This window comes from Chrysemys picta, chromosome 11 (assembly GCF_011386835.1).
Source record: "Chrysemys picta bellii isolate R12L10 chromosome 11, ASM1138683v2, whole genome shotgun sequence".
Taxonomy (NCBI): Eukaryota; Metazoa; Chordata; order Testudines; family Emydidae; genus Chrysemys; species Chrysemys picta.
Window position 1 is genome coordinate 32951828 of NC_088801.1, and position 22744 is coordinate 32974571.

The window sequence follows — 22744 nt, forward strand, 5'->3', positions numbered from 1 at the left end:
GGATCATGGGAATAATATTGACTCAGAAAAAGAAGGGGGGGGAGACCCTGTCTGCTCACATATGTGACAGTCAAGAAGGAGCTCCCCTTTTCTGTAATGAGAATCTGTCACAATACAGTTGTCGGGGTGGGGATGGGGACTTGGCAAGTCTGCGCGGCGGCAAGTGATTGGGGTGAGAAGTGACTTCCTAAACTGGCTGGATATATTCCTTTCCCCCATCCGCAGCTGGCTGAAGTCACACCAGTGTTTTCATCATAGACCTACTGAGGTTGGCAGGGATGAGAATAGAGCAGCAGTGGTCAGGAGGGAAGAAGTGATTTACATGAGGCTCCCACACCCAGAGCAGACCTTGTGCACCAAGCTGATCCTTTCTCTGAATTGCTCGGCCTGCTGAGTCTTCTGGGGCTTGCACATCCCATAAGGCTGAATTGTCAGTCTGAGCATGACCCCACAGTATTGTCTTAATAAACCTTGTGAAACCAAAAGCTCAGACTAAAAAAGTTAATTTGGGGATTTGTTTGCTAAATCTGAGCCATGGACAAAGTGATCCTGCATTTCGGTGAACTAAGCACATTTTAATCAGAGGTGTTAATTTGAAAATCATTTTATCGGATTAGTGACAGTTGCTAATTATCTTGTAGGAATCTAATTTGAAACTTTTTTTTTTTAAATAAGCATTTTCAGTTTATTGTTACTAAGGCCATTTTAGAATGAAAGGATGATACAAGAATCTCATCCTCATATAGTCTCCGCTTCTGGGTTAGCACTTGTAACCCCACAATATAATTTCCATGGTAGTTTTTTGCGTTTAATTAGAAAATGAGAGTAGAATTTTGTTGAAGAGTTAATTCCTTGTCAAAACATCTTTGCAGGTCTTTCCATTTCTCTGTATTGAATTTCATTATTATTATTATTATTATGTGTATTCCAGTAGAGCCTAGAGGTCCAGCCATGATTGGGGGTCTCATTGTAATCTGTATTGTACAAACAAATATTAAGAGACAGCCCCTACCTTGAGGAGCTTACAATCTATCTAAATAAGACAGAAAAGGAGTGTGAGAAAGGAAGCTGAATTATCCCAATCTTACAGATAAGGACCTGAGACACAGAGATTATGATGTGCTTACATTGTCATGGGAAGTCTATGACAGAGCTGGGAAATGAACTTTGATCTTCTGAGTTCTAGTCCAGTGTCTTAACCACAAGACTGTCTTTTCGAGGCACAAACTACCTATCGGTACCTGCTTCTAGACTATTCAGGTATCTCTCTGATTTACAAAATGATGTGCATGAGTAAGAGATGTATCAGTTGTAAATTTAATCACTTACTTAATATGGATCTTTGGTATATATTGAACATATCTTGATCCTCCTAGTATTTCATTTGCCACCCTGTCCAATCTAAATAGCTTTCTCTTGTAAACGCTGTCTTCAGTAGAAGAGTCGGTTCTTTATCAACCCAAATGTGGTAGTTCGCTTACTATTGTGCGGGGGGCGGGGAAGGGAAATGCTCTATCAAATTTTTTTTCCTAAACCAGGTAAACTATATCCACAGCCATTGTCCTCCACCACATGAACTCCTTTCTGCTACATCCCTAGCAAAACTGTCTCATTCACTAGCTGTATAAATTCAGTACGTGTAAATCCATGGTGGTGGGATTTAAATTAAAATAGTTTGTGTCCCCTCATTTTGTCTCTGGTTAGTGTTTAGATTTACAGTGGTTCTGAAATTGTGGGTCAGCACCCCAAAGTGGGTCACAATCCTGTTTTTAATGGGGTCACCAGGGCTGACTTAGACTTGCTTGGGCCCAGGGCCAAAGCCCAAACCCAAAAGCTTCAGCCCTGGGCGGTAGGGCTCAGGTTACAGGCCCCATGCCTGGGGCTGAGCTCAAGGGCTTTGGCCCCCCGGCCTGGGGGGGGGGAGGGCTTGGCTTTGCCACCCCCTTTTCCCCAGGGTGACGGGGCTTAGGCAGGCTCAGGCTTTGGTCCCCCTCCTGCGGTCCTGTCATAATTTTTGTTGTCAGAAGAGGGTCGCGGTGCAATGAAGTTTGAGAACCTCTGGTTTAGAACATTCCCCAATTGTATAATTGCCTGTATCCCTTTCAGAAGTCTGATTTGTCTCACGTAGCTCCAAGTTAGCTTTTAAATGAGGTGTATTTGCTTATACAATCAGACATACAAATACAAAAGTGTCACAGCACACAGTTATTGAAAAATTGCTTACTTTCTCACTTTTACCATATAGACTCATAGACTTCAAGGTCAGAAGGGACCATTATGATTGTCTAGTCTGACCTCCTGCACAACTCAGGCCACAGAATCTCACCCACCCATTCCTGTAACAAACCCCTAACCTATGTCTGAGCTATTGAAGTCCTCAAATCATGGCTTAAAAACTTCAAGGTGCAGAGACTACTCCAGCAAGTGACCCTTGCCCCACGTTGCAGAGGAAGGCGAAAACCCCATAGGGCCTCTGCCAATCTGCCCTGGAGGAAAATTCCTTCCCGACCCCAAATATGGTGATCAGCTAAACCGTGGGCAAGACTCACCAGCCAGACACCCAGGAAAGAATTCTCTGTAGTAACTCAGATCCCACCCCATCTAACATCCCATCACAGGCCATTGGGCATATTTACCGCTAATAGTCGAATATCAATTAATTTCCAAAATTAGGCTATCCCATCATACCATCCCCTCCATAAACTTATCAAGCTTAGTCTTGAAGCCAGATCTGTCTTATAATTATATATATTTTATATCATTATAAAATAAATCAATTGGCATATAAATATTGTACTTACATTTCAGTATATAGCATTTAGAGTAGTATAAACAAGTCATTATCCGTATGAAATTTTAATTTGTACTGACTTAGCTAGTGCTTTTTCTGTAGCCTGTTGTAAGACTAGTCCAATATCTGAATGAGTTAATGTACCCCCTGGAAGACCTCTGTGTACCCCTACGGGTACATGTACCCTTGGTTGAGAACCACTGCTCTATTTCATCTGCATACTGTTGACATTGTAACCCAAACACATTTCCCAGATTGGTATTCTTACACATTGATCAAGAGGGGTGACAGAATAATTCCTATACAGCCATACATGAGTGCCCTTGGGACATATGAGCATTGCTCAACATATCCCTCTGGATCCTCTTGCAGAGGAAAAACCATAGCCTCTCAAGAGAAACTTTGTCTTCTCTGCAGGTGTCTGAGCTATACCTCATAGTCAGCCTTCTACCATTAAGTACTTGTATTTTTTAGTTGCTAGGTCTAAAAGAACTATCACGGATATGATCTTCATACGTCCCAACAGGGAATTGATCAAAGAGACTAGTGCAGTCTCTGTACCATACCCAGGCTCAAACCAGAATGAAATCATGGAAATCTGTGGACTCCTTTATATCCAGAACTGTCTCACCACAGCCTTCTCAACAATCTTCCCTCAGAAAAGGAGATTAGAGAGGTTGATAACTGGCATAATTGTGAGGACCCAGAGACAGTAAAGAATGACCAAAGGGACTAAGAGAGAGTTATTTGTCAATGCTTCCCTTTAGGAGACCAAGGGGTCAACATCCCATTCTGTTCCAGGAATGGTCTTGAATACTTCCCAACTAGGAAGGACGTGGGTCCAGTTTTCATGTCACAGCCCAAATGTCCCCACCATAGCCATGACCTTTGCAGGCAAAACTACATGAAACCCAAGCAAAGAAGACCTTGCATTTCTCTCCCCTAAACACAGCTCTCCCCACAAAGGCAAACAGTGCCATGTGAATCAGTGTAAATTTATCTGTGAAGCATGAATACTTGACTCCACACCCAAGACAAAACACCCATATTTACCATGCTGTTCACACTCCTCCCCAGAAATATTCCAGGACTTTAGATGCTATAGCAGAGGGAAAGAAATGCTTCTACATCTCCGGCACAGCCAGGGCATCAGATCTCAAAAACGATTTATGCTGCAATAAGTTACTTAGTGGTCTAGGTTCTGAGCTGTTCAGAGCATAAGCAGAGTGGTGAGGATTGTGCTATAAATCACCTTCCTGTGCCCCTGATCCTGGGGCTGAAATGCCCCCCCATATAACTTAAAGCAGTCAGACAGGCTACTCTAAGAAATGCTAGCTGGGGCAGTCCTCTGGAGTGCTGTGTGTTCCAGCCCCTCCCACCCCAGTATGCCTCCTCCATACCACCTACCTCTGAGATGAGGGAGCAGGTAATGGAAAGCTGATACGCTGGATTTATACCAGCTGTGGACCCTCCTGCACCTGCCTGTCTGAAACAGTTTTAAGCTTTCTTTGTGCACCACTGGAGTGAATAAAAGCAGAATTAGCCAGGTGACCTCTGAAGCTGAATGGGACACTTATTGGTAAACTTATCAGTAGTCACACAAAAGATGGTTAGTGTTCCATAAGGCCATTGGTGGAAGTTTGTCAGCTGAACAGCATTCTTCCGTAGAGCCATCTGAAATTTTACCTGTTCCATTAGCTTCCTAGGACAGACCATTAAAATAGGTTGTCACACCCTGACAGGAAAGATATGTCATAATGGAGAGCTCCATGACACAGGTGTAATTTCTATCCCTGCTGCCAATTCCAATACATAAGATTCAGAACATGGCCAGATATGTTAATTGAGCTAGATACCACTAGACAGTCTCATAGCTGTCATGGGATCATGAGATACAAGATATATAAAATATATCATGAGTTCATAAACTAATCTAGGAGAGTTATCATATTGATGTTGAAGCCACTCAGACCCAATCAGTCTTGGTGACTCTGGTTCTTAGAGGTTGAATTGTCACTGTTAGTGTCTGTAAGATATGGGAAAGGCAATATAATGATGTCATGACAGCGCAAAGTGATGCTGACTTTCATCAGTATGTGATGAAATAGCTTCTTCACAACAACATGATGCTCGTTTTAGTACACAGACAGGCTGTTGTGCTGGTATGTAGTGACTCTCCCACTGAATTTCTCTTCTCTCTGCCTTCGTTGTGCCCCATTGCCTTTATTCCCCTACCAGAGGAAGGGCATAGCGACTCCCACACTGCTTCTGGTGTTTGCCTTGTGTTTCAGGAGGCTCTCCTGTAATCTGTGCTCCTCTTGCTTTGTCTGACTTTTGGCCAAAGAAAAAAGAGCACAATCCTATTTAGACTCTGCAAGAGCTGTGTGCAGGGACTGAAGGAGCCATGAGCTAAGTGTTGTTGCACATTTGCCTGTTTCTAATGTATGTACTTGATACATTTCATGCTTAACCCTGCTTTGCAATTGTTACATTTTTATTCTTAACGTTACTGTGTAATGTTTTTCAGACCTCCTTATGCTTTATAACCTTTACTCTTACAGCCCTTTCCTCACTCTTTAAGTACTTCAACCTTATCCAACTCCTGGCTCCACCATAACTTCCTTCAACTTCAGCACATTCAAAACTGGTAAGAATACCTTAATCCAAAAACACCACCACCTCCATCTTGCATTCACCCAAATGGTCATGAACCTGTGTATTAAACTTCAGCAAAGTTCTTACTTGCTTCCCAACTCAGTAAATGTTTATCCCCTCCTAACCTGATCCACATAAAATATTACCTTGACTACAGAAACTTTTTATGCCTCTTCTCATCTCACTTTTGTGATTTCCTTTGCTTTCCCTAAGTCCCTCAGTCAAATTTACATGTCATATTTTGAAAAATCTCAGACCCCTCTGGAAGTTGGGAACACATGACCTTTAGCCTAAAATCTTCACAGACTTCCAATCCATTTCAGAACTGAATACAACCATCTCTTCCTGCCTAGTCTTTGTGTCCCATCAAGACTAATCCTTCTCTTGCTGCATCTTTTCTCTTCATCCCATTCCTTGGACTCTAGACTTCTTTCTACTCCACGTAATGGGGTGTATAGATCCTAACCTGGACAAGGACAGAAAAGGGTTAATGGCCTGTCCTGCAAACAGGTACTGAAATCTGTCCCACAGTACCTGCCAGAAGCATCAAACCTGAAAGTAGGGTCCTCCAGCTGTAGGAAGTAATCAGGAAGGTAATAGCATATCTAGGTGTAGGGGGATGGCTTTAGAAATGGGTTGTCCTGCCAATTGAGAGCATCAGGGGAACTGGGTTTGCTAGGACTTCAGCCAGCCAGTGAGATATGGGGTTTCCCTGTGGTGAAGAGAACCCATTTTAAAGACTGTTTTGACCACTCAGTGAGTGGAGGAAGCTGACTGTTACTCCTTGAGAAAAGGGAAGGCCTACTATGGACTAGGTAATTTGGGGGGCAGGGTGAGCTGACCTGGAGCACTGACTCTTGGTTAACTGGCTTAAATTGTGAAATTTAAATATAGAAACGTCTTCTCTAAACTTCATCCCAGAATGCATCTATATTTTGACTCTTACAGCAGCCTCTTTGGGGCTCTGCTAATGGGTTATCTGAATACACTCCCCTCCTTGTATCACCACACCTGGGGCTGGATCCTTCTCCATCTGCCCCCATCCCATGTACACATTGTACTTCTAGTACATTTATGAAGCCTGTACATGCAAATACAAACATTTGGGAGGGGGGTGTTGAACAGGATATACCTTGGGCCTAATTCTCTATTCGGTTACTTAAGTTTTATCCTGTTGGAGCCGGGTACCTGACTTAATGTGGCTCATCCCTTGAGCATTCTTTATCTGTCTTTCCACTGACCTTGTTTTTAAACTAATTATTTTTCCAGATGGTGTGACTTGCATTTTGGCACATTATTTATCTTGACATTGCATGCGACTTTTGCAGCCCTAGGTCAAAGTCACAGTGTTTCTATTTAACCATTTTGATCAGTTAGATCAATACACTTATAAACAAACATTTAATTTTAGTGGGAAAATGTCTTGGGAATGAAACACCTGAATTACTCTGTTATTTGGATGACTTGCAAAGCAATTAGAAATGTTTCAGAGAGAGACTTTTGTACCCAATTTCAAAATTATAAGAGCAGAATATTTCTGGTGTATTTGGTTGCTTCTGGACAAATATAATAAAACTAATTTGAATCAAGTGAATGTCTCCTATTCGCATTGTGGCATTTTAAAAATACAATTCAGTCATCCATATTCAAATAGTTCTCTTCCATAATTTGCCTTTTCTTATTTGACTGCCACAGTGCTTCCTGAATCCCTCCAAAAATAACTGCCAAAATTCCCTCTCTTATTTCCCCCTTCTTAAATGTGTTTATATATGTAACTGGATAATTGTCACTACTGCTTCTACTGTCCTCTGCAAACTTTCTAGAAATCCTATGCTTCTATTAGTATAGAAACTTTGGCTATAGACATTTCCACAGCTTTCAAGGAAAGACTACTTGTTAGCTGTTGTAACTGCTTGTCTATGCCTCTAGCCATATATTCTTTTACTCAAAAATAATCCAAGGATTGCCCTCTTATACATAAAAAAAAAAAAAAAAAAAAAAAAACTAAGTTTTCCTTTGGTGACCTGCTAGATTTTCTCCTTATATAATTTCTACAAAAGTCTGGTTGAATATTTGGGGTAGGGCTTACACTTAAAATGTCTGATTCCTTATCTTTTCAGCATTGCATGCACCTTGGGTCTTTGGAAATCTAAATCACCTAAGTGATAAAGAGCTACATTTCTAACTGCTCCAGAAATTAACTCTGAAGACTTTGTCACCTTCTTTAAAATTGCTGTAACTTGATTTTAGCATGCTATGAAACTAATTAAATGTTACTGCACACAGTGTATATAAATGAAGTAAGACAATGTCTTCCACTTTTTTAAAACACTAAGGTGAACATCTGCTGGGTTCGCTTTTATAAACTCAAAACAGCACACACTTGTTTTGAGTAATTGTCCATGATCAGACATATCTGTAGATAGTACTAAATGGTCTTTAATTATGTCAATGCAAACTGATGTTACTGAGTAGATAAGACTCATTTCATTTAGGTTGCCAAGACTTAATTTAGTCTATCCCAGGCTGTTGCATCATAATAATCTTCCTGTTCTGGAAATATTAACCAATTGTGCTATTTTTAGGACCAGTTGGAAACAGAGAGCATTAAATTGAAGGAAACTGAGGAAGAAAACATTCTAAAGGAAAATAAACTTGTATCTATTATTGCCGTTAAAGAAGAAGAAATAAGGTTTCTAAAAAACAGATTAAAAGAAAAAAGTGAAGCACAGGATTGCATACATATGCCAATGTATGAAATGGAGGTAAGTAAATAAAATGAGACACCACACCTTTGCAAATAATTATGCTTATTTTAGATTTTGTTTATACAAATTATTCTGCTTAACAGATTTTAGATTACAACTGTATGTAAGTTGCTAAGAAAATTGTTAAAATATGTACAGTAACACTAACTGTAATGTTCCTTCAGTTAAGCCATAATACTTGAATCTTATTTTGTGCAATTTAACTATTCATCTTATTTTTATTTTAAGTTGTTATAAAATTAAATATAATATTGATGGAGAAAAATGACATAGCTGTATTGTAGCTGGTCTTTACAATTCAGACTCAGATTGAATATTATCCCTAGCTTCAATCTTCCATTTTTATCCCACTCTTTTGGTCAGATTGGGTATTTCACTTACCAGGAAAAACATCCAGGGTAGAGCAGTGGTTTTCAACCTGTGATCCACGGATCCCTACTGGACGGCAGACTATGTCTAAGATTTCCAAAGGCGTCTGCACCTCCATTTGCAATATTTTAGGAGTCCGCAACTGAAAAAAGGTTGAAAACTACTGGGTAGCCTATATTTAGTGAACAATTTACAGTCCATGTAATACGAGTCTAATCCACAAGGTGGTAGTCAAAGGTAACAACTTGTTTAAAAGCATGATAGAATGCTTATCAGCTTTTAATCTGCTTGTTGAAAATTTTAGGGACAATTGATTTTTGGAACTAAAATACGTCAGTTCCTTAGAAATGAGCCTATGATCTAATACATGATTAAAACTGAATTATAATACAATACAACTTATGTGCATTAGCTTCCCTACCTATAAGGAGGAGGATAACATTTACCCACATATTAAAGTCCTGTGAGAGTCTCAAATGAAAACCTTTGTATAAGGGAAAAATAGTGGAATTACCAAATTTGTACTAGAAGGGATTTTAAATCAAAGAATGAAGAATGAGATTTCTTGTACATTTGTTTTCTAAATGGCTTCTTGGAGTACAAGCAAGATTAGTTGGTTCTGCTGATGTTGAAGAATGTTGAGATATTTGTTAATCTACCTTTGTGTTAAATCCATGTAAATGTAAGAATTGAAATTAGTACAGCAAAACAAGCTCCCTAATCCCATGTTTTACTTTAAGATTAAACATACGAAGATTGCTCCAGCTAGACAGGATTTATCTCCAGGGATCCCTGGTATTTTAACTGTGCATGAAAGGTAAATAATTTTGCAGCATTTTTGTAAACAATTTTTAATGTTCACATTTACTAAAAAGTAATAAGGCCAGCTGCTTCCCTCCCTTTTCATAATACAGAAAAGGGCCCAGAAGCCGGCGTAGGGAGGGGAGCAGAGCCAGTGTGGCATGTGGACATATAGCTGGTGTTCTGTGGGTATTCAGGGATCTATCAGAAGGAAGAAAAAACAGCCACTTGATGCAGCAGGAGTTTAAGCTCCATGGGAAATAGCTATGGATGTTAAAGCTCATACAATAACCAGCACTAACTCCTTTTGGGGGAATGTGCAGTCATGCTGGAATAACTAGTGGCAGTACAGGAGGGCAGTGTTGCCAGGAGAGGGCTCAACAGATTGCACAAGGGACTAATCCTTCAATTTTATGGTTCCAAATCGGAGTGTTCAGGGCCAGGTTTAGCTATGGCACCTCTGCCCACCATGCAGAGGAGGCCTTGTGATCCCTGTATAATCAAGAGAAGGGCATCACAGAGGTGTATGACACTGAACCTCGCTGTATTTAATGAGCGAGTATTGCCCTTCTGCATGTTTTATGGTGAAGGGGCTTGACCAGAGCCTTAGTAGTATTCTCCTGTGAAAAGTGCAGACTTAAGCCAGGTTTTTACTAATCTTTGCTGAATGATCATTTAGAGGGATATTCTTAAAGGTGTCACATGGGGTGAAAAAAAATGGGATTGTGCTTTTTTTTTTTTTTTTTGCTACTTTATTTTTTCCTAAAGCTTATTTGAAGTGCCTTTTTAAAAATTATTCCCCCTCTTCCCTACCCTCCGCATGTTTTTTACATTAAAATTCAGCTCTTGTATGCCCAGTTCTTCTTGCAAGGCTATGCGTGACTGGAGAACTTGCAGGATTATGACATGGCATTAGAGAGAAGCAAGTGAAATCTAATTGAATAAAATATCAATGCAAAATATTTAAAGCTTTTGAGTGGGGTTTTGGTGTTTTTAACTACTAACAAACTGAAACACCTGAGAAACAGTTGGAACAAATACTAAAACCACTCTCACCAGCTGTCCTCATTCTTCTGAGTGAGTTCCTAATCCACATCTCTGGGTCCTCCAAAGGACACCTTCAGCAAAAGGAGGAAGGCAGCACTTAATAGACCAAACTGTTACAGGGTGAATAAAAACACAGGGGAAAAAAAACATTTTTATAAAAGCAACAACACAACCCTGTGGCATAAAGGAGCAAAATAAGGCATGAGCCCTGTGTCTCTCTCCCCTACCCCACCCCAAATCATCAGTTCACCTTTAACTAAAAGTCGTTTTTGCAAGATCTAAGAACTTATGCTTTATTAGTCTGTGTGGTCTAATGTGTCTCAATTAAAGTATTTGTGATGCATAAGTAAGCAGAATAATGTAGTGTACATGTTTTTCAAGAAGCCAAAATCTGCACTTGTATGAAGAGCTATGTTTCCCATTCTTAGTGTGATTTACTAAGTATTTGACAGCCATTTAGGAACCTGTGAAAGGTCTGTAGGGAAACAAAGCAAGAGGAAAAAAAACTAGGATTTGGGTTGTGCAGAACAGAATACCAGGATATGGCTAAGCTACACAGCTTTTAGCAGCATGGCTGCGTCGCTACAGCCATGCCGCTAAAAGTTGCGCTGTGTAGCCGCTGTTGGTCGGGTCTCCAACAAGCAGTGTTTGAGTTGTCAGCAGGAGAGTGCTCCTGCCGACAACACGTTGTTCAAACTGGTGCTTGTCGCCGGCTAAACTTTTGTTTTTTCAAGGGAACAGCTGCTTTTGCATAGCATATTTCCTTTCCTGCATGGACTAAAGTCCACAGCAAAAAATGGGAAATAATGTATGTTCACAACAGCCTTAGCTAATTTCTCTGGACTGGCCATCACATGAACACAGGAGCACTATAATTGCCAAGGTTATGTTGTACTGCCAATGCTGGAGGGAACTCAGTGAAACATGAAAGGTCTGTGGTTCAGGTTTCCTTTGAATCCCTGGCCTATAAAGGTTTATTGCTCCATTCCATCATTTTCATGCAGGGGGCCTATGCATGTGCTATATGACCAAACAGCTACATATTTCATCATGTTTGACTACTTTCTTCCCTTCCATTTGCTTTTGCAAAGGAGAATGTATGTGTGCACGCCTTAAGTAGAAGGCTACCAGTAAAATTTAGCTGTTAACACTATCTCTGGCTTACAGTTGTGGAATATTATTTTTTAATTCGAGGTCATGAAAGAGCTGAACTCACTGACACTTTGATTTAAAATATTGAACTTTTAGGGAAGATCTAGAGATGGTTTTCCAGGAGATGAAGGAAGAATGTCATCGAATATGCACATTAGCAAGAAAGCAAACAGACCAACTCAGTAAACTTAACATAAAGAGAGAACCTGTAAATGGTAACATCTTACTTTAGCTCTTATTGTGATTCAACTGTTTGAAAGCTTTGCTTTATATTTGAAAATACTGTAAATTACACATACATTGAAAGTACTTCTACTGTTTACCATCTGCTTCTTTCAAGTCTGCTTGCATGGTGCTCTGCAGTTCACTAAGAAAATGCACCACAAGTTTTGGAATTGTATGAGGAACATTCCAAATTACATGGGTAAGAGGCAGTCACCATGTAACTGACTTTCAGGGTTCTTTTTTATCCCTTGAAGTAGATCATTGGCTCTCACTCAGTCTGATGCCCCAGCATGCTCTAAGTGACAGCACTTTTTGTTTTTTTTAATTCAGCTCTGTTTATAAAAATGCCCATTATGAATATTTCTAGCCTCACATTTGTCACAGAAGGCTGCCGGATTGTGGAGCTGGCATGTGGAGAGGTAGAGGACTTTAAAACAAAGTGCCTTGTGCAGACTTAAAACACTTTTTTTTATTATTATTATTATTATTATTATTATACAGACTAAAGGTCCAACTCACCAAAATCAATGGAAAAACTGACTTCAGCGAGAACTGGACTAAGTCCTACGAGCCTGATCCTGCTAACACTTATACTGGACATAGTGCATAATACTAGAAGTAGTTTCATTAGCTTTTACATGCTAGTAAGACAGCAGGATCAGGTCCTGATATGGCTTTACAGACCACTTTTCAAACCCTCACAAAAAAAAAAAATATTTACCTTACCTTTCCAGCTCCCTGCAGATGTCTCCAGTACATATTGGCAAACTATATGTTACAACTTTACATGAAATAAGAGCTAGTGGTCCATGACTTCAAGTGATTAAAGGGGAAAAAAGGGTAGATGAAAGTTGATCTTTTATTATGTGCCCCTCTTATCTCTGATTTGGGGCACTCAGCAAGTTTATTCCTAAATTGTTGATTTGTCTTTTCTGGAGGCAAGTGCAATGAAGTGCTTGCTGATCATGACTGTGATATATTTATTAATAACATGACTTGTAGTCCTAATAAGATGTACACTGGGCTCCCTTAAAACTTGTATTCACTAACTGTTAAACGGTAACCATATTTGTGATAATTTCCCATGAATAACAATTGAAAAGATAAAATTTTAATGGTACCCACTTATGGCTGTACTCAGCTGAAATCAATATGTACAAGTATCTACTTAGTTCAGCTAAACCTGGATATCAAATGCTGAAAAGAAAATACTGAATGAGTCTAAAGTTACGCTCCTAAGTCCATATTTTAAGACATAAATAAGGGACCTGATATTCCAAAGTTCTGGGTATCTGTCAAGCTGCTTCCAGTTAATTAATAGGTGCCTGTAAAATTGATTTCTGTGGGGTTTTTTTTACACTACATTATTATTGTGTATTGTTTATTCTATACAAACAATATGATGTCCTTTTTTCACATGAAAAGATTTTCTGCCTCATTCAGGAAGAGACAAGATGGGTGAGGTAATATCTTTTATTGGACCAACTTCTGTTGGTGAGAGAGACAAGCTTTTGACCACACCGAGCTCTTCCCCAGACCTGAAGAAGAGCTCTGGGGAGCTGAAAAGCAGAAGTTGGCTCAATAAAAAGATATTACCTCCCCCACCTTGTCTCTCTCATATCCTGGGACCAACATGACTACAACTAGCTTAGAAGGGGCAAATTCACCCTATAATTTTAAAAATATATATCTGTAGCATAGAAAGCAGTAGACTTACCACGCCACTTTCTGCCTGTGAATTTATATGGCGTCTATCACCATGAGATTGGAGTGATTTCAGGAGGACTTTGCATACGTGAAATATATAGTAAAACTATTCCCCAATTTAATTAGAAGTAATATGTAGATTGCATTTTGAGAACTACAAATAATATTGAGAGCTCTCAAACACAGAGGAAGACAATCCCTGTGGTGAAGGTCTATTCACTTCAAATGCTTTGGGACTACAGTGCCTAGCACACCGTTGGCATGCCATAAAATAATATCTTGAGTTGCAGCTTCTATTTGTGCCAGAACACTTTAGTAAGTGTGTGTGTGTGTGTGTGTGTGTGTGTGTGTGTGTGTGTGTGTTAATATGGGGCAACATACGTTTTAACAAAACCTGAGAGAGAGAGAATTGTTAGAATAAATTAATCAAGCTCTGTTATTTCACATTCTGGTTTTTTGCACTGGGGCTATCATTCTTGAATGGGGGGAGCATCCCTCAAATTACTGACTTCAGGAAAATACTCTAAGAAAAAGAATCAAGAAAAATAACTGATCCATACATTTGTGCTTTAACAATTACTTTGAACTATTGTTTCCATAGATGGCGTCTGACAACTTCCTTTTTCCCCCCTTTACAGAAATTCCATTTTCCATGCCTATTCAGTGTACTGATAAAACTGATGAACAAGCAGAAGAACTTTTAAAACCTCGGGTTAAAACAGATATAAATAGAGGTGTATCATGCATAACATCTATCACACCAAGAGGAGTGGGCCAAGATGAGGAAGACAACTCTGTAGAATCACTTTCTAAATTTAGTGTCAAGTTTCCACCTACAGACAATGACTCTACTTTCTTACAGAGCACTCCAGATAAACCAACAGTTCCTTGTACTGCAATAGCTGAAAATGTGCTTCAAGATCATCATTTTAACATGGATCATGAAGACCATGCTATGAACCTGAGTAAATTGGAATGTAACACCTTTGAAACTCGTGGAGTTGACCACATAAGCTCAGCTATGCAAAACCTAACTACACTTGACAAAACAAAACCCCCAAGCCATACAGCCATGCTCAAACAGAATACTCAGGACAAAACACCATATTTGAAAACAGCAGACATTGGTACCAAACTTGTACATCCGTATACAAATCAAGATGCTACTGAGGTAAATTTTCCCTCTTCAGAGGCCACTAGGAGGGCTGTCAGAGGACCTCAGCAGGTATCTTTATATTCATATATTTTAAAGGTTAATATTTCATTTAAACAGGTGCTATGTAAATGTCTTTCAGGCAGGAACGAAACCTATATGAATCACACCATTTTTATGCTGAACATTTGATTTTATGTAGATCTGCTTTCTGACACTGAATTTGTGTACATTAACAACATTTTCAGTGAAATAATGGAGGGATTTAAATTAGATTTAAGAATATAGATGCTTGCACAAATTTCACTTCAGGAAGATATTAAGTAACTGTTTGTGTATCCATTGCAAAAGTGATTTGCAAAATTATCTTTACCCAAGTATTTATTCCATAGAATCAAATATAGTGTGCATCACTATACTTTTTAAAAATGTACAACTGAACATGTGGGCATATGTGCTATTTTAAAAAATACCATATAATTCCGTGTACTTCCTTCTGGGGGGGAAAAAAAATCTATCTTTAGATCTAATAAGGGACAAACACAGAACAATTTAAAAGGGGTAAAATATTTTAGAAGTACTTGTAGAATAGGAAAATACGTATTTCCACAAATAGTCATAAATAGAAACCTAAAGAAATACAGGTAAATGTATATCTACTTTTTAAGTAGACGTTTGGTTTGATTTTCAGAGGTGTGAACATCCAGAACTCGAGCTGAAGTCAGCGTGAGCTGTAGATGCTCAGTATCTCTGAAAATAAGGCCCTTTGGCCAAATTCAGCAGAACAATTATGTGCGTAAGTGCCATTGAGTGCTCTGCTGAATCGGAGCCTTTGGGTAATATCCTGGCCCCATTGAAGTCAATGGCAAAACTTCCATTGACTTTGATAGGGCCAGGATTTCACTTTTTTGTCTTTCTAATTGGAGGGAGCATTATCCAAAGGCTAGAGCAGATATTGATATTTAGGATTTTTGTATTTTCTTCTCCGCTCTTCCAGTTACTCTCTTAGACTTTGGGCAAATTGCCTTAACTGCTCTGTGCCTCAGCTTTGCCTTTAAATAAGGAAAAGAGGAGCTATGGGGCTAAAATAACATTTACCTTTGTATCTGAGGATCTCTAGAGCTATAAATGTATTATTATTAAAACTGACCCAGCCTAGTTCTACTGTCTACCTTAGTCTTAAATTTAATTTTCTGACCATTTTTGGCAGAGAATCTGAGATTTGTAGTCTGCTTTACATAATTTAATTTTTTTAAATTACCATAGATTCATTGTTATATTTTAGATATTGTTTGTGCTGTGGTAGATTTTAATTTTATCCTGAATTATTAATTACGTACTCTTTTTATTGTGCTTTATTTTTCCCAGATTCTCAGTTATAGTTGTGACTGAGTAAAAGAAATTAAACAACTTATTTTATTACAAGTAGAATTCCTGTGGATCTATGAAGCATCCATTCTATTACTTGTTACTTTTTTTTCCCCTTTTTCTCCATTATCTCTCCTGCTTGTTCTTTTACTAGCCAGTGTGTGAATTCATTTTTCAATAGATGGCACCCTGCATTGTATATTACAGCAAGTGAAACAGCTGGTATGTGATTACAAGTTGATAGGGAAGTATGCAGCTTAAAAAGTACAGGAGAGTTGGTGGACAAGAGCATAGGGTTAGATAATTGATATTTGTGCAAAATAAGGAAATTACTTTAGTTTGAGGGTATCATTTTAGAATGTGAATGACCAGTACTACAGCTCTATGGGGAGATTTTAATATTGAATGTCTCATTTCAAAAGAGAACTGGCAATAGAAACTATTTTCAATATTTATAATTTATATTTATGTAGCAAAATAGAACATAAGGACAGTATTTAAAATGTTGCATCTTATCCAGAAGTTTTTGACAGAAGCCAATATTACTTTAAGATCCATTAAATATACATCTGTATATATTTACGTAATATACATCACCTTTATTTAACTGCTTCCAAAATGTTTCCATGCATTCTGTTTTGGGTGAATTGAATTGATCGGTTGTCTTTTTACTGATTATAGGGTCAAAGATTTTCTCTTAGCTGAGTTCAAGTGCTGCAGTATCATCCAGTTAGATGAATACAACTCCTTTACCCTGTATGCACATTGGCAAAACTTGGACATGTAATTCTCTCCACTGGGTGCAGCTGCAGCAGTTGTGCTCTAGTTTAGACCGTGCCCAGAGCTCTTTTAGCACCTTGTCAGATAGGGACTAGTAATAAACATCCAAGACCTATCGATACTTATTCCCTGTCGTTGCCCATTCCCGCGCCCTATCTATAGCTGCTACTGGTGGAGCTCCAACAGTGATGAATTACATGATGGATTTTTTTTTCCCTAGTGTAGACTAGGACTTTATCATATTTACTACATATGTTAACTTATAGATGGAACAGCCCCTTAAAATACAACATATTTGGCAACAATGAACCTTTGGAGCTGCTGCTCTCAGTTTGTGGTAAATGTAGCTCTTTCCAGCTTTATGGTTATTAAATGGAAAACTCAGTGCTGTTTCCTTAGAATACAGGGTGGCACAGAGATTTTTTGGAGGCCTGGGACAAAATCTGAAACAGAGTAATCCCCCCACCCAAAAAAAGGGGTGCAAAAACACCGAGGGGAGGCTGCAAGGGTTGGGTGTGGAGAGTGAGCCTACCCCACACTTACTGCATAGAAGTGGCTCCTGTCCTGCGGGGCTGGGCCACGCTACCCACTCTGGGCATTGTGAGCTGCTACACAGGGTCACAGTGCCAAACCTGAATGGCACTGCAACCCCATGCACCTGGTCACAATGCCACTCAGTTTAGGGGCTCACTGCAAACAGCCCCTTTTCCTCTCCTCTCCTTGCTCCATCTGGGTGGCCCTGTTAGGATCTAGTACCTCTTTGAAAACAATGTGATTGAAACATGTAGCAGATTAAAATAAACATGCATCTTACTGGACCTAAGACTTTACTGATTTATAGTTAACTATACATATGTGTGCATATTTACAACTTTAAGGTCTGATTCTGAAAATATTAATTATTGATGCAGTACTTTATTTAGTGGGACTGCCAACCCTAGCGAGGCCACAATTCAGAAAACCATTTAAAATGTATAACTTTAAGCACATGAATAGTCCATTGACTCTAATGGGATTACTATTGCTTGAAGATAGTTAAATAGATGCTTAAGGTTCCAATTCAGCACAATGCTTAAGTGTCTGCTTAATTCTATCCCTATTCAGGGAAGCACTTAAGCACATACTTAAGTCCCCAAGAAGTCTGTGGTATTTAAGTGTTTTGAGGTATTGGTACCTAAGTCTAGTAGTTACAGTTTGTAAGATTAGAACCTTACTTTGTCCCCAATACATTTCAGCAAATTTTACAAGAACTTTTTTGGTCTCTTTAAATATCAGGCCTCTTTATATGGTTATTAAAAATGCCAGTTTATTCAAGGTGGTTGCAAGTCAGTAACCACAAACACACTTCGTAGGAATATTTAAAAGTATGTTAGTGTCTAGACAGATTTCATATGCAATTTACATCAACTGCCCACTATCTACAAGCAGTAGATTGTATTGCAGAAGGAAGTGATTTAATTACACTTAATTACTAATGAACAACAGCCCCCTGAAATGCTAAACATTGTTTAGGAAGTGAATTAACTCCTAAAAGAAACTGCATCTGGTTTACAAATAAGAATTAACCATGTGAAAGCCAGGTTGGTAGCACAGTTTGTTGCCACTGGAGGATTAAGCACCTGCTTTTTAGCCTGGCAAAGTTTGGGAACATGAGAATTGAAGCTCTTTTATGGGGATGGACAGCAAGAGACTTAACTTCAAGAGAAACTGCTTGCCTTTCTACTGCCAAGATACTCTTTCCCTTCTGTGCATACGTGAGATTATAGTGAAAAGGTCTGCTGCAAAAAGACTGTAGAGATCTCTCCTGTGCTGTGTCCCCTCCTGTCACTTACTTGCTGCCATTCAGTTTGAGTGCACTTTGGCTTATAACTTGATGCCAAGTAGGAAAAAGAAGCAGAGACTGACACCCCAGGCCACACACAGTCTTTGTAATGAAGAAATCAGGATTGCAAAGGAAGGTTAAGGATTAATTTAAATTCATTACTGTAATATTAGCAACAGATAATAGAGGTAAAATTATAAGCTACCCTATATTGCCAGGGAGATTGCTTTCTGATTAAATTGAAAACTAGATATGTACCAATAGGGGGAATGTAAAATGTATATTGCTTATTTTCTAAAAAGGGCAATATTATCTGTGCAGGAATGTTTATACAGTATCTCAGAACAGAGACTACAAATGCCACGGTTTAGTTTTCCTACAGTGAAATATTTGAAGAGTCCATAAAAAGCCTTAGTATTTATTACACTGACATTGTTGACAAAGGAAGCTTTAGTTGATTATCAAGAGTGTTTTAAAATCTGACTTATATTCTTGTATTTGACAACGTGTTTGCAGATATAAATGTTTAGTTTCCTTCAGATTCTTTTACTTTTCTAAAATGTGAAGTATTTTCTTGATTTTAATGTAATGAGAACCAGAAATGCCATTTTTGTTGTTGATATATCAAGTATATACAAACTCTAACTAGTGCAAAACAAATGCTGGTAACTTTTATATTTAGAACTGTATTCATTTTAAGCACAAGTCATAATAATTTTTTTTTGCCTTTTTCAGCCCTTCTGGAAGCCATCTCAAACTCAAGATAATAACTTACTGGCACAAGGTTATACAGACTCAGAACTGAAGCAGTCTGGAATATGTGAATTCTGTCAAAAAGTTTTCCCACCATCTACTACATCCAGGGGGGATTTTCTCAGGCATCTTAATTCACACTTTAAAGAACAATCAATGTATCCGGAAGCAAGCTGAATAAGGCTTTGTAGAGATACTGGGTTGCGCTTTTGTGTATATTTCATTTTTAATTCAAGTGTGTATGTTAACTTCAGAATTAAGACTATGTTCATAATGATGTTACTGAAACTGTTTTTCAGTTAAGTTCATTTCAAATTTTACACATTTAAATTACCCAGTAGAAGACTGTAATTCAGTTTCACTTCAGTATGTCATGTTGCAATATGAGCTTTAGGCCTGATCCTACAAACCTTTTCTTACACAAGTTATCTTCACCTGAGTAGTCCCACAATAATTAATGACTACTTGTGTGAGTAAGGACTACTTGCATGAGTAAATGTTTGCAGAACTGGGCCTTTAATTTGAGGAGATAAAGTGTGAGCAGTCCTATCAATTTTCCTCCTATTTACTCATTATTGTAAATAGGAGCAAGAATAGGTCCTCAGAACATTTGAAGGGCTAGGGAGGAATCTCCAAATTTTACTTAAGACAGGTTCAGTGTTGTATTTATATTGTAGATAAGGTTCTTGTAAAATCACTAGAGCAACCAAGTAACAGGTACGTCATACTTAAGATACATTTATGTCTTTTGTTTCTTACATCATTGGCAGAGATCAGTGTAATCCACTGTAAAACTGTTTTAGTAAACAGATTTGTCTCAGATACAAAACAATACTCACTCTGGCTAAAATGAAGATTGCAACGCTATGTATCTTTGGCAGAGGTGCACTATTAAATTGTTAATGTATATTGTTAGCATTCATAATTCATGGAAAATACTTATTCCTCTGTGGGAGCGGATACGTGCTTTTACATACAGAGAAGATGAGATGAACCAGGTTACACTTCCCCCTAAAACTACAAGTTCAAAAGATAATTTAGCATTTCTTGTGGTTCCCTACTGGATGTTACTCAAACTCTAGGGATTTTTTTTTTTTAATGAACACAAGTCTTCAGACCAAAATACAGGTCTCTCTTTTAAACTAGAAATCACTTTTAAACTACAATTTAAATTTTGATGGCTGTGTGTGTATTTTATGAATGTTAGATCAGCTAGCTTGCATTTTGTTTTTAAACAGTTGATGTGCAATGATCTCCTCCAGGAGAGCCTTCTGCACTTTGGACAGTTCCAGTCCAGACCTAAGTCGTAATTAGCATTAATATATTTTCTGTAGCTACAGGTAAGCATGGCGCTAACTTCTCTCTGTTCAAAGATTTATTGGGTGATGGTAACCATTTTACAAAGCTAAAGGAAAATATAAATCTTGCATCATTTTCAGAAATGGATTTTAAGTCAACTGGAGAATACTCCTACACTAAACATTTTTCTACAACTGTTTACTGTAGTTTTAAGTGCCTGCTGTGTATGTGACTAGCTGTTGGCTGATAATGTACTGTAATAAAGTGCAGGGTACAGTGCTTGTCTGTTAATGTGACCTGGAGAGTGCGTTTGTTACTATAATAGCGTTAAAACCCCTTTTCCTACATCGCTCCGTGGGTGGAAAGGTCTGAGGCAGGCACGTCTTTGGGCGCAATGGGGTGTGTGAAGTTCCCTTCCCAGTTATCGCTGGGAGGTGAGCACTGCTGAGGGTGGTACTTGGTGTGGGGGGGAAATGGGAAGGGGGATAGGGAATCGCACTCCAAAAGAGCCGCCACACAACTGCCTTGTCCTCTAACCCGTAAAAAGCAAGACCCGCAGCTCACATTGGCAAGAGCTGAGCAAACCGCGATTTACCTTTTTTATCCCTGCCACCTTTTTTGCGCGTGCCTGCGTTTTTCCCCCTCCGGCTCTCCTGCTCCGAGCCGAAGAGTGTCCGCCCAGGGGCCAGAGCTCTCCTCTTTGCACAACAGGGGTGGCAGACCTAGAAACGCCCCCTCCCTTCCCCGGGAGCACGGGGGGGGGAGAGGAAGAAGCCAAAGATGGGGAGTCCAAATCCACTTTGCCCATCAGCCCCAGGGACATGACGCCGAAGAGAGTTAAGTCTGTGCATTGCAAACACTCCGGCCTGGTGAGCGCCTGAGGGGGCGCCACGTCCAGGGCAGTTAGCTGTGCCCGGACCCCAGCAAGGGGTGTAAGAATCTATTTAAAACCCCACCCCCCAAAGCACCCCCTGGCCAGCTGTGAGCTGCTTGGAGCAGTGGGAGGTGAGGGCGCCGCTCTCCTGCTGCTCTCCTGGAGGAGGAGGCGGCGGCTGTGCTGCGGCTCACGGACATCTGCTTTACTACGCTCATCACCAGAGCAGGTTCAGTTGCAGCGATTTCTCCTCCCCCCCTCCCCTACACAAGCTTAACGCAGCAGCGGAGGCTGAGTCCGCATGGGAAGTGCATTAAGAACCCATCACGGGTGGGAGGAAGGAAGCAGAATTAGGGCAGGAGCAGCAGGTTCGTGCCAAGGTATTCGGCTGCTTTCCTCCCTCTATCTACTCCCTCCCATCCTCCCCCTTCTTCTCTCGGGCTAGTGGCGTTAGCCGAGTCCCCGCCAGCCCTGCGCTGCAGAGGTTTACAAGCCTCCACTGCTGCCTCACTTGCAGTCCTCTGTCCCCAGTGAGGGCAGTAGGTGGCAACGAACACACATGCTCAGAGCCAGCAGCCAGTGAAGATCTTAGTGGATCTGACCCCCAACCACGCAGAGTGTTTTCTCTGCTGATGCCGAGAGGTCTCCCCTGGGGGTAGCGTTGGTGTAGGGGAGACCTCTCGGCATCAGCAGAGGAAACACTCCGCCTGGTTGGGGGTCAGATCCACTAAGATCTTCACTGGCTCATCCTAATGCCTGGTGCTGGCGGCCCGGTAGCACACATGTAGCTCCTCTGTCTGGCTGCTACCTCGACAGCTGCGTGTAGCTCCAGTAATTCGCCTGTCATGTCAGTGCTCGTTAGAGGAGAGGAAAACACTCCTGTGACAGATCCTACGAGTCCTCCTCTGTGTGATGGCTAAGAGAGAGTCAGGATATTAATTGAGGTCTCTTACCTCTCTGGAATCAGTCCCCTCTGCCATACTCCAGTGGGAGCTGTCCCCCCCTGGATATATGTCACCTCATTCGAGGAGTCTCAGATGAAGCTAAACTCTTTCCCCCTCCCAGCAGAAGAGAGTCTCCAAATGGCCATTGGACTTTTAAACTCCCCTTCCCATACCCCAAGCGTAAGAAAACTGCAGCAATGCAATTTCCCCCCTCCCTTAATTGAGCCGGTGGCACT

The 22744-nt window shown here is 39.9% G+C and overlaps 1 protein-coding gene across 3 annotated transcripts in view; it reads left to right on the plus strand.

Moving 5' to 3' along the window:
- The window catches only part of TANK (TRAF family member associated NFKB activator), a 36435-nt gene extending 15454 nt beyond the window's left edge, over nt 1–20981 (plus strand). For 2 of the 3 annotated variants that reach the window (XM_005309427.5, XM_005309428.5), the window contains 5 exons: nt 8032–8211; nt 9324–9400; nt 11680–11798; nt 14154–14740; nt 19374–20981. In XM_005309427.5, the coding sequence (XP_005309484.1) occupies nt 8032–8211; nt 9324–9400; nt 11680–11798; nt 14154–14740; nt 19374–19568 (1158 nt within the window). In that variant the 3' untranslated portion in view covers nt 19569–20981. The remainder of the gene's footprint in view (nt 1–8031; nt 8212–9323; nt 9401–11679; nt 11799–14153; nt 14741–19373) is intronic. The other variant, XM_024114741.3, reaches the window with a different exon arrangement.
- Nucleotides 20982–22744: the final 1763 nt, after the last annotated feature.